The sequence below is a fragment of the Polistes canadensis genome, unplaced genomic scaffold (assembly GCF_001313835.1).
Source record: "Polistes canadensis isolate GaletaPanama2010 unplaced genomic scaffold, ASM131383v1 scaffold_104, whole genome shotgun sequence".
NCBI lineage: Eukaryota > Metazoa > Arthropoda > Insecta > Hymenoptera > Vespidae > Polistes > Polistes canadensis.
In genome coordinates, this window is record NW_014569651.1 from 301,336 (window position 1) to 318,362 (window position 17,027).

The following is a 17,027-nucleotide window of genomic DNA, read 5'->3' on the forward strand; positions in this document are numbered from 1 at the left end:
AGGAAACTCGTGTTGGCCCATCTAGCATCGACGCTACGATACTTTCGAAGTTCGGCTTTAGCCCCGTCGTCATCGTCGATAACGGTCTGCGGTGCATCAGTAACAGACGACGGGACGTCGCAGCTGCAGGTCCGACTTGCCGATGGGGGTGGTGTTCTCGTAGATTCCAATGGCGGTGCTTCGATCGCATCTAAATCTTCGATCGTATAAACAATTTCCTCTCGTCTTCTCTGACCGCACGATGGACAACGACCCCCTTGAATGGTTATATCCTGATGTTGCTTTTGTTGTTGCTGCTGCTGCTGGTGTGGTTGTTGCGGTAGTTGGAGTTGCTGTTGAGAATCTTGGTGGCGTTGCAACGTAGACGTCGAGGTCGAGGCCGAGGTCGATGCGGAGGGGTCAAGCTGCGATCGCAGCTCCTCGTCGTCGTGCCGACCGTTGTCAGAGCGTCGTAACGTCGCAACTGTACGGGTAGATGCGCACCCACAGATGTGTGTAGCTCCGTCAAGCCGCCTTGGTGGGTACCGCGACTCCGGAGACGACGAGACTCCGTTCGAGGCCACTTCCAGATAGGCTACCACGCTCGTCCGTTCCGCAAGCCTAATTTCGTTGAACAAAAAATAGAAATATTCTAATCATTCTAATGCAACATTTCAATATTTTATATAATGAACATATTATATATGAAATAATTAGAAATCTTTGAAAATAATGAATTTGGTTTACCTTCAGTTCAGCGAAAATTTCGGTAAAGAAATTAGGCTCGCTGTTGATTCGTAACATTTCGGAGCTCAATCGATTGACGATCAATAGACACCTATCCCAAAATTTATCCTTGCTATCCTCGACGAGGAATGGCTTCAAAGGATAACTAATCTCATTGCCCATGTAACTGTAGCTCAAATAGAGGCATGTTAGCACGGTTGCTTGAAGTTCTCTCTCGGAAGCTTCCTCACCATCGACTAGTTCTTTTACAAGCATATACACGAATACTACGTTGGCTGGGTTGATGAATGTGACATCCTGTAAGAAAAGGAAAATAAAAGAATATAAATTAAATAGGTCGTTGAAATGTATAGAAATGAATGTACTCGTTAATAATAAATAAAATAATATGTCGTAAGTTTTTCACGTTCTTTTCACTCGTAATTTAATAGGATACGTTTGTAAAAATAAGGGTGAAATGGATGATTCATGTAGTACAGTGTCACGTTACTTCCACTGCAACGAAGACCAATCGATAGTTCGATTACTGAAGAAACACTTCTTGGAAGAATAAAAGGAAATTTAATCCGCAAATTTGATAAGAATATAAAAACCTACGATATAAAAAGATAGAAAACGTAGAAATATATCGAAGATAAACAAGGTGCCTAATGAAAATCTTCATTATAAAAATCGTCACGTAAATTTTCCGGCTTCTTGATTAACCAACGAATCAAATGAACATTGAATTCGAAATAATTAATCCTACCTTTCATTCTAAATTAATCGATTTCGTATTAAACATAAAGGATAATCATTCGACATGATAAACATAAAAGTTCACACCTCTTGCTCCAGAAACGTGGGTGTTCATTAAGAAATTAGGACACGATAGGTAGGCCGATATCCAACTTGGCGAGCGTATCTACCTATCCAGGGGTAGTGTTGGGGTGTGGAAGAAAATGAGGAGATGTTAGTTAGTTAGTTATAGAGGGTTGTAATCGTTTGATAGTGTTAGTCTAAAGTATACGTTGTTCACGATCCATAATGATATAACCACAATATGGCTTTACCTGGACCTATCTTTCTCTCTCTTTCTTTCTCGATAAGACCGATATTATATGAGAATAATAGAAGCTAAAGATGTGAACAGAATATAACCGCATGAAATATCCCATGAGCCGTGTGATCGTGTACACGAATAGAAACGGCTGCAATATACTCCTACTGCTACTGCTGCTGTTGGATATTCGCGTGCGCAGGTGAGCGCATCGAGTCGTGTGGGTGCACGTAGGTGCAATGGTTCGAGGATTGCACATGTAGGTGCATTATAACGGTGAGACCTCGCGATGACCCGACAGGATCGATGCCCCCAATACGTTTTCCCGCCAACCAGCAACCTGCTGCTTGCTTGCTTGGTTACTTGATTGGTTGGTTAGTTAGTTAGGTAGCTACCTATCTACCTACCTAGCTGTTAGTTTCTATTGTCGTTCTCCCTTCTACTACTGCTACTACTACTACTATATTTAGTCCTTAGTTATACCTACGTACATTCATACAGAGCTTAGATTCCTATTAACGTCATTCTCTATTATCGTCATCATTATCATCTAGCTTCGGTTTACAATAACAACTCCTCTTTGTATCTTTTTCTCTCTCTCTCTCTCTCTTTATCTCTATCTCTGTCGTTTTCTTTGTGACAACTTTCTACGTAATCATTAGTATGATATATTCAAACTATATCTATCTGCTTGTGATGTATATTTAAATCTGTTACAACTTTAGAATACTGAGAATTATTAGAGAATTTTTGTGTTTAAATTAATACAATTATTTATAATTCTTTTTATAGATAATTTTAAATAGATATACGATTAAATGATTTTTATAGTATTTTATATATGTATTTTATTTGGATATTTATTTAAGTCTCTTTCAAATTTATGACGATATATATTGGTGATAATATAATTTTAGATTTTCAGTAAATAATTTTAAATATTCATAATAATAATAAAAATAATTTATCATTAATTATTATCTAAATTAAATTTATTTCTTTCCCTAAATTTTATATTATAATATATATGTAATATCTATTTTTTTTTTTTTTTTTAATTTAATATTTCGTATGTGTGATGTTTGTAAGTGTAAATTTTAACTACGTAAGATAAATTGTTTGTAGCAACATACTCTAACAAACATATAGTAATATATAAATATAGTAACTTGATGCAATGAGAGGGTAAAGTAAGAAGGGAAAGATATAATGGTAATACTAATACCAAAGTACCCCCACACGTTCGGTCGATATTGGTCAGGGGTGAGCAACCTATCGTTACACCTTGTCTAACTTCTCCTAGTCCTAACTTAGGTATTATATACATATATACATACATATATGTATATATCTTAACTTGAGAAACGTGAGTAAGAAAAGTTTATTCTCTTTTGAAAGTCCCCTCTACAATGATACGATTAATCGAACTAAAGGGACGAAAGAGATAATGTTTCTTTGGCTTCCACGTGAATCAGGAATGCATATCTACCTTTCTATCTATCTATCTATTCATCTATCTAATTATCTTATACATATATATATATTTCTTTGCTTTATTTTCTATTTCCCTTGCACGTGTTTAGAAAGAAAGAAGAAGAATAAGAAGAAGAATAAGAAGAAGAAGAATGCATTTTTCCTTTCACCTACAACATATGGCTTCCTCTTAACCAGATTCGTTTCTTTTTTTTTTTACTAATGACATTCTAAATCATAACATATCTTATGAACGACTATTACTGTGGCTTGTCTAGACTGAATGGATTAGTTTTTATGTTGGGTCTAAACAACTACGTGTTGCTTGCATACATTATATAAATCTCTAGTTTACTCTCTTTTAATTATTTAAATATAATGTATGGATATATTATAATTGTTAAAAATTATTTGTAATAATAATTGAAGATTATTGATTGAAAATAAAATAGATTTCTTTGTATTATAATTACGTATCGTGAAATACTCGATTGAATATATGTCTATTTTCAACATGGTGAGAATTTTGTAATAATAGAGAGTTGAATAAATGTCATTGGAAATAATAGATGAACCTATTGTTAAATGGAATTTTACTAAAATTGGAATGAACTGTTAGTGAAAGAAAATGTATATAGGACGTGGTCTACAAAGATATCGGAAGATCTGGAATCCCTATATACGAAATATATTGGCAGACTTTGGTGTCCGTTTACACAAGAAAAGATCTAATCGGAAATGTTAGAATTTGAGAAGATCGGAGGTAAGACGAAAAATTCAATCATCTTGAATATCCAATAAGTAATAGTAGGAAGAGTATTCCTTCTTGCACGATTATTTTAAAATTAAATTGCGTTTACTTTGAATATATATTATTTGAAAAACATTAATTTATTTATTAATTATATTTAGGAATTTATGATATTTTGTAAATCCGTTGAAATTTGAATTTTTCTAAGAAAATTGAGGCGAACTTAGTTCATGAGAATTTCTTTATAAAAATTGTTTATAACAAATTGTTATTAATTATTAACGATACGTTTAAAAAAAATAGAGAATAATTTACGCTTTAAAACGGTGTTTTTATCAAGTCTCTACGACTGTTAGTTCTTAAGATATTTCCACATCTACATATAGGATATAAATTAATTTTTTAGTAACAAAGTGTCATTTGTTTATTAACTATATATCAATTTATGTAATTTTACAAAACACTCATACGATTTGAATGTTTATTATTCATGACAAAATAGGATGTATTTGGTTCTAAAGAAATTTTTTATATCAATTGTTTATAATAGATTATTTATTAACTATTAAAAATAAGTTTAAAAAATAGAGAAAATTTTACCCTTTAAAATGGTGTATTAGTCAAGTTTCTACGATTATTATTTTCTGAGATATTCCCATTGGAATGAATAATTTTTACGTTGACCCACTGACCTACATAATTTCATTCATAATTGGGTCAATGACCTATATAAATTCTAAGAATTTACGCACTTTTACTACTATAAGCAGATGTTGTATGAATTATGAATGGAAATCTTTTTTTCCTTATATCTTCGGAACGAAAAATCGTAGAAACCTGATAGAAGTACCATTTTAAAGCATTAATTATCCTCTATTTGTTTAAACAATTCAATTATATTGTTATAATAAAATCGAATTTGTTAATAAACTTTAAAAATAAATTTTTTTCCTTTTCGTAATGTAGACAAATATAATGGGAATCATTTAAATGTTCATTATGATTATGCAAATTTTATTTGTTTTTTTATTTAAAATGAAGGATAAAGAAGATCTTCTATTAATAATAAATCAAGTTACTTTCCTAATTTCTAGATAGAACAGAAATATTAAAAAGTGTTTAAAACGTTATTCTCATATTTTACTTATCGAGTTTCTAGAACAAGTAAAATACGTCAAACCCAAACTGATTAGATTTGACACGTGCAGCTATAAGATCAATGCTTGTTGATGTCACGTGGAAACCTCAGAATTGTGCAAACCGCAAGTGATTTACCGTGGTTAGGATACCTTGATTTTTCATTACTCGTCACTTTGAACGTTTTATCGACATGTGTTCTATGAATGTCGATATGCATCTCAAATTATCGATAGTTTGTCAAACAGAACTAACAAGTACATACAAATATGTACATAAACGATACTCTATAATGATTCATATTAAACATAAAAGAAATTATCAAACATTATACATATATATATATATATAAATAGGAAAAAAATTGAATAATAAAAAAATTCAAATGAAAGTTCATCACTTTTTATTATAATAAAAGAATAATCTATACTAATTGAATTCAATGGAAAAAATCGATGCATGAAATTAGGTATCTCATTGGTAACACGAATAACACATTAATGTATTTGCCTTCTCTCTCATTCGTGTTATCCCTTGGGACACCCCTTAAAGCTAAGGGTAGAGAGGCCAATGCACGAAACGAAATCCGAACCCTCTCCGCATTCGGTAGTAGAGGGGTGAACGTCCCTGTTCGAGAACCCTGCCGCATTTTTCTACATCTAAGGGGTGGCTTTGCAACGTTGCCCTGCGCAACCCCTCTTGCTGCACGTGACCACCCCTTCATCCCTGTGGTTTCTCTCCGTCTCTTTCTCTAACTTGGACTCTTTGTCTTTGCCTCACCCACGCATAGTTCTACTCATTTCCCATGACAGTGTTGAAAATTCATAAAGACCGCTCATATGAAAGCCCTTTGTCGGCTGTCGCAACGCGACAGCATTTCTTTATACGCTCGCGATGGGAGGAGGGCGGGGAGGTGATTTGAACGAAATGATTACATGCTCGCGTTTTTCTCACATTCGTGAGTCCTAACCAGCATTCGAAATTATTCACTTCTTTAACAGTTTCCTACTATAACAACACTCGGTTCTCGGTTAAAGGATTTTTCCCCTTTTAACACTCTCAAAGAAACGTTGTTGTAATTTCGTTGTCAGTATCGTATATGATAATGTTTTTCATTTTTTTGTTTCGTGTTCTCGCACAAGTGTTAGTATAATCAAACCGACCGTCTTCTCAATAATCTACTTTCAAATAATTTATCTTATGCTCAAAATTCATTATATATATGAATTAATTGTACATAATAAATCATATTATTTCATCACCAAATTACCGTAGTCATTTTTTAAATTACAATATCTGTTCCATTACAGTCCATTAAAGATACTTCTCAATAGATAGTGTTTCTCAAATTGAAATTAACAAAATATTTTATCAAGATAAAGATGAAGTGTTTAAAAATACGAACAAAAGAAAATATATTTATTTGTTTTTATAATTAATGAAATTCGTAAAGTTAGTTATTATCGTATAGGAGAAAATGTATACGATCACGCATACGTTTCGTTGAAACCATTTGAAAATAATTATCTTTTAAGTTTATCAAAGATTGCATAAAAGCACGCGAGGAGAACGTTCAAATGTTAGACGAAACGTAGCACGAACGCATCCAGAATTTTAATGTCCTTTATCTTACAACGAAATTCGTTCAATCGTCCTTCTTTTTTTTGTTGTAGGGCCAACGCCCTTTCAAAAAGGGAGCTATAATATAATTTATTCCGATTATCTAGCATGAAATTATAAAACATCATTGCTCTTCTCCTGTCATATGTTTCATTATTAAAAATATGAATATTTTCTTTTAAGTGAGAAAGAAAGAGAAAGAAAATGACAAAGATCGATGAACATAGGCGCTGACGTAAATGCGCCCGTGTGTTTATGTGTGTGTGTGTGTGTGTGCGCGCGCGCGTGTATGCGTGTGCGTTTAGGTGAGTCAATCGATATACGTTTTATCGCGATCGTCGTGAAAACGTGATGATCTTTTCACGTGACGGAAAAAACTTTCTTGGAAATGTAAACGTTCAAAGTTGACTATAGATTAGGTTAAAATGATGTTACTTTAAGTTTATACAATGTTACATATCGTAATCGATATTCGAACGTTTTGTAATACGATCGATAAAATTTTAAGAAAATTGTTTCGTATTTGTTCGTATGGGATATCTATGAAAAACTTGAATTTATATTAATTGCAGAGGATATTAGAATAAACGATAAATTTCTTTATGATTTCTTATAAATAATCTTTTAGAATCGTCTAACGTGCACGTATATATTATAGATTTTGTTATTAAATTTTCAAATGTTTCTTGAGTTCTTAATATTACTATTATTTGTCTTTCTAATTTCTTAATAATTGTTTAAACAATTGTAGGTCTAACTATATTCAACAAATAATCAATTATATTTTGAATGGTATACCATACGTGTTATGAAAATTAAGGATACCCTAGAGTTTCTAATTCAGTTATTAATATATCCTATTATGATTATTATTTCAAATAATAATATTTAAAAATTACTATACATGCACGTTATATATATATATATAATACTTTCAGTCATTAAAATTTAGAATAACCTAAAGTTCCTAATGCAATTATTAATATTTATAAACATTGTCTCTCTTAAAAAAGATCTTATACGACATTCTTGACTATTTGTACAAAAAAATAAAACAAAGAACTTTGTATTGACAAGATAGTTTTTAAACAAAGAAACATTAGAATTGATGAATGTGAACTTTTCTACGCTTTTATTCCCAATGGACGTGGACAAGAATCGAGAAAAGGGATCTTTGATGCATGCTACCAATTTATGTTACTTCCCTCCCATGAGAGAGTTTGTTTCTTGAAAATTTAATGATGCATTGACAAGCATAATTAACGATCGTTGGTTAGAAATAAAACAAATGTGTCCTCTCTTTCTCAAAAAGAAGTCTTGTAATTTTAATGATTATGTTTAAATTAATCAAATTTAAGTTATTTTATTATATTGTTTAAAAGATAATTTACCTGCCAACCCTGAAGTAGGAGACTCCTATCGACTGTTCTAAGCCACATTACTGCATCGCCAGCTTGGAAGTCCCTTAATCGCGTGCATTTCCTGCGTAGGAAAATGCCGAGGCACTTTAGCAATTCTGACGTCGACGCTTGGATGACGGTTTTTCTTGGTCCAGGAGGCAATGGTTTCTGTACCAATTTTTCGCACGTTGGATTGTGCGTTGTATGATTGTTGTTAGACGCTGGCGCTTTTGTCTGTCAAATTTATTTTATTTTTATTATATTTATTTCAATAATATATAGTTTTTATTTCACATTCTTTTTCTCTCTCTTTTTTTTCTTTTTTTTTTCGTATAATAATTGTAGAACATTTTTTTGATCAATAATTGTGTTAAAACTGTTTCTATGAAATAATTAGTTAATGGACGAGTCTATGAACTAAACGAGTCAACGATTATTGAATCATACCCGACACGTGCGCGTTGTTAAGTCACATATATATATATATATATTTCTATTTAAATTATTTATTTAATTAAAATAATATAGTAATGTATAAAGGAAATTTTATTATACAATTAAATATTGAACAAATTTATGTAATATAGTAGAAGATGTTAATCGATGGACGAGTCTACAAATAAAATAACAAATCTAGCCAATGATAGAAACATTTTTAACATCGTTTTAACTGTAAATTAAGAAACGATTTCTTTCATTTAACTTATATTATTTAATTAATTTTCTAATGATTAAAGATAAATTCCGATTGAACGATTATCAATACAAAAAACGATTAAAATACAAAACATTACTGAAGTCATTGTAGAAAAGCAATGTAGATAATTCACGTATTACGAAATATATTCGTAGTAAAAACTTTTACTAAATAGTTAAGAATAACTAAACGTTCAAGAACAAGATCGTTTTATGATTAATTTTCAAAAACAATGTAAACCCTATATATATACGATTTTTAAATCATTAGAGGAAAAGAGATGAAAGTTTTTCGATAAGAATGAATGGTAACTTTTAAACGGAAAATTAACGGTAATCTAATCTCACGAAAATGAGATAAATATTAATGATAATTAAAAGAAAACTTACTTGAGGTGTTTGTATATTTTTATTCTTATCGACAATGGGAATGTTATCGAGCGGTTGTCTAAAAGCGATATTTTTGTTTTTGTTATCGAGTTTTTTCTTATTATTGTTTGCTGTACTGAATCGTTTCCACGATAATGCATTGATGAACAACGAATGTTTCTTCAAATTTTTTTCCAATGCATTCTTTTCCGAGATTATTCTCGCATTGTCGTTATTGTTAAGATTAATATTATTGTTCTGCAATGAATTATTGTTCGATGGGGGATGACTCGTAGGTGGTGCCGGTGCTACCGTGGCAACGGCACTCTTGTTCTCCCGATTTTTCGCATTGTTCAATTGCTCGTAATTGAAATTGTTGAGCGTAAAATCGCTAGGATGTTGATGACCCGTTGGTGGATAAGCGGAGCCACGTCGATCCCTAGGACTGAATGACAAAACAGTACCCATGGTTGATCGTTGTTCTTGCTGTTGCTGTTGCTGCTGTTGTTGTTGTTGTTGTTGTTGTGTTTGAGTCTGTTGGGGGTGAGTTTGAGTGGTCTGGGTAGTTTGATGAGTGTTACTACCGGGATTGCTCGTTTCCTCACTGGAATCACCTGGATTGCCCGAGTGATCACCCGGATTGTTGTGTGGATTATGCTGTTTTTGTCCAGCAGGGTTCGGATTACGTTGGGTGTCTGAATTTTGGGCCACCGAGTCAATTCGAGATTCTTCGGACTCGGTATTAATATTAGTATTAGTATTAATAGTAGTAGTAATAGTAGTGGTAGTGGGCGGAGGTTTCGGTGGACTTTGTGTTGTAACGCGTGGCGGAGGGGGCGGGGGTGCTCGAGGAATCCAGGACTCCCTCGAGGGTCCCGTCAGCGGGGTTGCATCCCCTGGCTCGATGGCCTCCTCCACGACGGGACCCACCGCCTCGCTCAGCCGTCCTCCCAGCCTGCTGACTTCTTCCTTCTACCGGAAGGACACGACCACCACTTCCTCCTTCTCCTCCACCACCACCACTTCCTCCTTTTCTTCTTCTTACTCTTCCTCTTACTTTTCCTTTCCTTTTTCCTTGTCGATCCTTCTACACAAATATCCTAAACGAATCCTTGGATCCTACCTAGTCCCCTCTTCCTCTAATTTTTTGTCAATACTTGTTCTTTAATTTGTATAACTTCGGAGTATCTACGATTATTCACCCACGATGCTACACGTATCCTTTTCGCATATATATGTGTATATGTATATACAGAAAGAGAGAGAGAGAGAGAGAGAGAGAGAGAGAGAGAGAGAGAGAGAGAGAGAGAGAGAAAGTAATATGGCCGTAGAGTCAAACGATCGATAAAACTAACTACAAGAAGAGTTCGTCGTCTCTACGACGATACCAAATCACACTTTTTATTTCTTCCCTCTGTTATTTCTTTTCGTTCTTTTTTTCTTTTTTCTTTTTTCTTCCCTTTAACACGATCTCAGTAATCCAACTTAAGTATATTCCGACAACACTTGACACGATCGTTCGTAGATAATATTAACAATCAAGATATCGTTTAGATTTATTGATGAGATCTTTTCCTTCTTCCTCCTTCCCTTCCTTTTTCTCTCTCTCTCTTTCTCTCTCTTCCGTTGAAAGAGGTGTTCTTCCTCCTGAACGTTGATGATGGCGGCGATGAAGATGTCGGTTGCCGTGCAAAATGGCCGTACGATCGATCCCACGTAACTTCTTCGAAGAAGAGAACTCGAGAGTATTATTCTCGGTCTTTAGTCGTGTTATAAAATTTTTGTTTGTTTCGATCGAGTCGAGAAAGAGAGAGAGAGACCGACACCGATGGAGGGGGTGGGTGAGGGGCTGGAACGGAAAGAAAAGAGAAAAGAAGACGTTTGTCCGGAAAAAAAAAATTTGCGAATTTATTTTCTTTGCTTCTTTTTCCTTTTTTTTTTTTTTCTTTTTCCTTTCGTTATCAATTATTCTTATGAAAATATTCTCCCCCGAAATACGATGAACGTTCGATGGTAGTAGGGGTGGTGGTGGTGGAAAAAGAAGAAGAAAAAGGTGTCTCAAATAAATCCTCGTCCTTGTCCTTGTCCTCGTCGTCCGATAGAACAAAATTTGTAAATCTTTATTTAATTCCTTCCGTGAAATAAATATATATATAATTTCGGAAGAAAAATATGATACGACGTTTGCGTGGTCAATCGAATAATAACGTCGACGAGACGGGTTTTATTACGAAGTGTCACACGAGACAGAGAGAGAGAGAGAGACAGACAGACAGATCGAAGACTATGTGTTGTCCCTTCTGTATCTTTCACTCCTTATAACTGAAACTCCGGAGATCCGTCGTCGTCTCCTATCTCAACTTCTTGAACGCGGCCAGAGAACAGTTTAGTAGTAGTAGTAGTGGTAGTAGTAGTAGTAGTAGTAGTAGTAATAGTAGTAGTAGCAGTAAGCACCACCAACGTTTTGTTGTTTATCGGCTATAACGCGACACGACCACGACCACGATCACAACCACGACACCACGATCACGATCGCGAACGAACGGACGGACGGACGGACGTACCGTACGTACCGTACGTACGAACGAACGAACGTACGAGCAAACGAACGAACGAACGAACGAACGAACGAGCAAACGAGCAGCTCCGTCGTGTGGTTGCCTGCCCCGCGGCTGATTCGTCGCGCTCGGAAACGCGCGCACCTAAATGAACGACGGGGGTGGATTTAGAGATACGTTCTTCCTCTCCTCTACTCTCCTCTCCTCTCCTCTCCTCTCCACTCTCCCTTTACTAATGACAAAGAGAGAAAAAAAGAGAGAGAGAGAGAGAGAGAGAGACGATATTAATATCAAGTAAGAGGGAGAACAACAAATTAGATCGAGAAGGAGAAAGAAAAATGTGAGAGATGATTTATAATGATACAGATAAGAGAGGGTAAATGGGAGAAGGTGGAAAATAGTGATAGGGAGAGAGAGAGAGAGAGAGAGAGAGAAAGTGGGAGAAAATTAGATCAAGAGGGAAAGGGAAACAAAAAAAATTCGAGTGAAAGAGAATGAAAATGCGAGAGAAGATTACAGTGAGTGAGAGAGAGAGAGAGAAAATTAGAGGGAAAAAGAGGGCTTGAAGGAAAGAGAGAGTGAGAGAGAGAGAGTTTGCGGAAGGGATGATGGTTAGTTGGATAAGGGGTGGGAAAGGTTGTTTAGAATGAGCATGCGCATGATTAAAGAGAAAAAGAGATAGAAGATTGGCGCGCTTGCGTTTTCAAAGACAATAAGAAAGAGAGAGAGAGAGAGAATTGTGGAGGATACGATGCTCTCCAAAGTTCTCGGACCGATTGTCGTCGTCCTCGTCGAGATGTTCGTCACAGTCTATCGTCCTCGTCGTTTTCGTCGTCCTAGTTGTCCTAGTCGTTGTCGTCGTCGTCGTCGTCGTCGTCGTCGTCGTGGTTGTTCAGCTGGTGGTGATTTCGTATACGACGATTCCACTACAACCAACCAAGACTTAGCACGCCCCGTTCCACTTGTGCAATGCGCGCGCATTCGTTCGATAAATGTGAAAGGCGAACGTCGATTCTCGGGGGTGGTAAAAAGAGAGACGACAAGAAGAGGGTGAATATGAGAGAGAGAGAGAGAGAGAGAGAGAGAGAGAGAGAGAGAGAGAGAGAGAGAGAGANGAGAGAGAGAGAGAGAGAGAGAGAGAGAGAGAGAGAGAGAGAGAGAGAGAGAGAGGGACAGGGATGTTGTTTAGGAAGAGAATACTGCGTTCGGACGAAGACAGGAACTTTGTATCCAAGACCATAATAAAGTGTATACGCCCTGAGATTTCTCTCAGGAGAACATTAGTCATATTATTCTTATGACACACAATCTATTTGATTCATTCATTTTATTTCAATATTACATGCGATTAATGTTTAAGATTATTTTTAGATTGATGGTATATCTATAGTTTATCGTATTTGTTGTTATTATGTCAACAGGGGAGATATTATCGATGATTGTTATTTTTGTTTTGGTACCGATTTTTATATTATTCTCGTTGGTTTAATAAATATAATAAAATATTTCAATATATATATATATGAAAATAAAAAACGCGCGAATAAGTAAATGAAATTGATATTATAATTAAACGGAAAATATTTGTCGATAGTAAACGAGATATTCGATAAATTGTTTTTGTTGTTACAGGACGAATTGATTTTACATTTTCGTTAATTTAATAAATATTTAAATAAATATGTGTTTGGAGAGATATAATTGTAATTAATTAAATGGAAGAAGATACTCGTTGACAATATTATAATTGAATTAGAACGATAACATTTTCTTGATTTCTCGATAAATAAACACCCACTATTTCAACTCTTATAAATATCTTGAGAGTATTTCCCTCTTATGTTTCTACTTTGTGTGGTCTCTTAATGGTTTTCTACGTAGATCCTCTTGACTCGAGGTAGGTCGAGATTTTCACGTCGAGAGATCTCCGGAAAACAGAAACTCTAACCGGAAGTCTGCAAATCTCTTTATCTTCATTTCGTTCTTTTATATATATATTTTTTTTTTTTATGATCCTGGAAGAGGACTATAATACATTTCGTTATTAATTTCAAGCTACAACCTCGAGGCTTGGATCCATATAAATCTTTTACGTTTTAGGTATTAAATAAAGAAGTAAGGCTCTTCCTCTTTTACTTTTTCTTCTTTTGCTTCTTCTTCATTTTTTTTTTTTTCCCCCACAAAGTTTCATACTCGCTCATACTACCACGTCGAAAACCCTCTTCGATCCCCCTTCGAAGACATCCTACACGTTTATCGACTTCTAAATAAAAATGCTTTTTTTATTAGACGATGGGAAAAAAGGAAAAAAAAAAAAGAGAACAAGAAAATAATAGAAAATATATATAAAATAATAAAAAACATTTTACGACGAGAGAGAGAGAGAGAGAGAGAGAGACGACTCAATTTCGATTTTTTTCGTATTTATCTTTATTTAATTTTCATTATTATTTTACATTCCTTAAGATACATAAAATCGATTGTTTATTTTTTTTTTTATATCTCTTTCGTATCTCGCTTTTTATATACTTTCTTCTTCGCAAAATTAGACGATGACCCAAATGTCAACTCGATTTCGTTTTCTATATTTATTTCTTATCTTTCTAACAACTTATATACGTACATTTCCGTGCATGGGAAAGTTTCTTAACGTGTGTTTGTATGCAATAGAAATATCACTGGCCTACTTAGAAATAGTTTAATCTTATTAGTATTCAAATAAATGTGTCCTATGACTGTCTGATCAACGAATGTTACTATTTCAATATTTAATATGTTTCCTATATTTGAATTTAGAATACAAATCGTTGATTTATCGATGAATTTAAAAATTAAATTTGACTGTCTGATCACAATGGCAGTTGTTACATTAATATTTAACACGTATTTCTTATTTAATTAAAAATAAAATTACAGAGATTTGTGTCGATGTATTTAAAAATAACATTTTATATAGAAATTATTGATAAATAATAATAAAAAAAAAATGTCGTATCGTTCAGAAACGTTGTGCAATAATTTTTATTTAAACAACAATTAAAAATAAATGAAAAAGGATATGTTTATTTAAATATTTATGATATTCAGTAAATGAGATGAAAAATGTGACCTTATGAATCTCTCATTGAACCATTAAATCTTCCTACGAATTTACTAGAATATGATTTAATAAATTACATTCGACCGATCGATTAATACCAAAGTAAGTAATCGATTATTCGAAAATCCTCATCTCCCAGGAGATGAGAGAAACACGTCAGCCAACATTTGGGTGGAATAAATTAGAGGAAAATCAAAAAGAGATGCTAAAAATCTTCATTTTCTTCTTCTTCTTATTCAAAAAAAGAGAAATAAAACAAAAGACGTTAAAGAAAAAGAAAAAGAAAAAGGAATGAAATATAAAAAGTTGTTCGAAGAAATACGTGGGAAGTCTCGTTTTCAGACGATTGAGGAAGGTCAAGGATATTACTTCCCACGTATCCTTAAATTCGTCGTTTATTTCTATTTTTCTTTTTATCACTGATGATGTACTATTGTTTTAAAAAATAAAAGATTCATTTATTTCGAATGATTTATTGTTGAATAATTCGATATATAACAAAGTATTATGCAGGTTCATTGAATTTCAACTTTGGTACGTTTAAAAAGTAAAAATGTATGCAGAAAATTGAGTTTGTCAGTGGATATTGATTTCTTAACAAATTTTAAAGCGAGAAGAAAAGAGGAACAGGAGGATAAGGGTAGGAGGGGAAAGTAGTGGGGATACCAAGAAGATTTAATTATCCCATTTGCAAACCAGAATTTGCATCGACGATTAATCCTTTTATCCATTGTCGAAAAATGTTCAATTATTTGTTCCTTTTACAGTTTCGTTTTTTTCCTCTCTTTCCTTACCTCTATCTATTTCTCTCTTTGAATAAAATTATTCGTAGAATAGAAAGTAGGACGAATCCTTGTCATAAAATTTGTCCAAATTGGCTTGGACGAATGGATATTCTGAAATGAAGATGAAACGAAGATGGATTACTTTAGTAAATAAAAAAGAAAATAAGATCAAAATTGATATCCTCTTTTGGTGTAATCTCGAAGGAAGTTTTCTAGTCTAAGTCTCTCATCTTTAAGGGATTTCCCAAATCGTTTGACCCGAATGGAATATCCTTTGAGGCTTTTTCGACCCTGAGCTTTGGACACTTGCAAAAGATCATTTTTAAGATCTTATGCAGATGATATTCATTTTAATATGATTATCTGATCAACAGCAGTAATTACTTCAATATATCAAATGTTTCTTTATTATTTTATATAAAATTATATAAATTTAATTTATAAAAGTATAATATATATAAATAATTGTACACACAGAGCTTTATTTTCTTTTTTTTTTTTTAGATAGGAAATATTTGGTAATTTTATTTATTTAGATGTAAAACGTTAATCATTTTCTTTTTTCTTTTTCAGTAAAGTAATAATTAACATTTATTATCATTCATACAATATATATTCGTTTAAATATAAAACTTCTTTTTTTATCTTGAAATAAAAAATATCTATATTTCAAAAAGAGAAGATTTATTAATTATTTTTAACTTTATCGGAATAAAAACATTGAAAAATATTTTTCGATGAATTTTCAAACGAATCATAGTTAACGCGGTTGCGTGTCGACAAGTAGTAAACCATACGTTTCGTCAAACGCAATACGAAGAATTGCGAACAATTAATTACACAACACTGTACTCTTGAAAAATTCAACGTTACGTATATAAAACGAGTCGATCGATATTTTATACGGGTAACAAAAAAAAAAAAAGAAAGAAAGAAAAAAAGAAAAAAGTGAATAAAATTTTTTGTTCAAAAAACGAAAAACATAGATAACATCGTTAATAATTATCGAATACTTCTTTTTCTTTTTCTTTCAAATTATGTATCTATCCGTCAAATTACGGACACGAAATTTTAACCGAGATGAAAAAAAATCAATGAGGGAAACATTTGATTAACACACCGAGAATATTAAAATCACGTAACGTTTAAAAATTGTAATGAGCGCTAACTTAAATAGGTATGTTACAGAATTAAAACAAAAGAAAAAAAAAAAAAAAAAAAAGGAAAAAAAAAGGGAAAAAAATACACAAGTTGCATGTCGGATGTTGCTCTTCTTATAAGCGATCTAAAAATATATCGTTAGCTGGTGTCGCGTTGGCGTAAAATCGCGGCTCGTTCACGCGGCATGTCTATCGGTGTGACCCCAATACGTG

The 17,027-nt window shown here is 33.3% G+C and overlaps 2 protein-coding genes across 2 annotated transcripts in view; one reads left to right on the forward strand and one right to left on the reverse strand.

Moving 5' to 3' along the window:
• Window positions 1-487: 487 nt before the first annotated feature.
• LOC106787542 (cyclin-dependent kinase 5 activator 1) lies at window positions 488-12,204 on the reverse strand. The gene is made up of 4 exons (XM_014749965.1): window positions 9,233-12,204; window positions 8,138-8,380; window positions 727-1,023; window positions 488-600 (listed from the first exon to the last, which is right to left on the reverse strand). The coding sequence occupies exons 1-4, from the start codon at window positions 9,677-9,679 to the stop codon at window positions 505-507; spliced, it is 1,083 nt and encodes a 360-aa protein (XP_014605451.1). The 5' UTR covers window positions 9,680-12,204; the 3' UTR covers window positions 488-504.
• Window positions 10,872-17,027, forward strand: part of LOC106787540 — an 11,458-nt gene continuing 5,302 nt past the window's right edge. Inside the window, exon 1 of the mRNA XM_014749963.1 lies at window positions 10,872-10,911. Coding sequence (XP_014605449.1) covers window positions 10,872-10,911 — 40 coding nt within the window. The remainder of the gene's footprint in view (window positions 10,912-17,027) is intronic.

What these genes read in the sequence shown, in the direction of transcription:
- LOC106787542 (XM_014749965.1), bottom strand. Translation starts at nt 9,679, where the DNA reads ATGGGTACTGTTTTGTCATTCAGTCCTAGGGATCGACGTGGCTCCGCT. An exon ending in TCCTACTTCAGGGTTGGCAG is followed by an intron (nt 1,024 to 8,137) that starts GTAAATTATCTT and finishes CTTTTCTTACAG; the next exon opens with GATGTCACATTCATCAACCC. An exon ending in AAATTTTCGCTGAACTGAAG is followed by an intron (nt 601 to 726) that starts GTAAACCAAATT and finishes CAACGAAATTAG; the next exon opens with GCTTGCGGAACGGACGAGCG.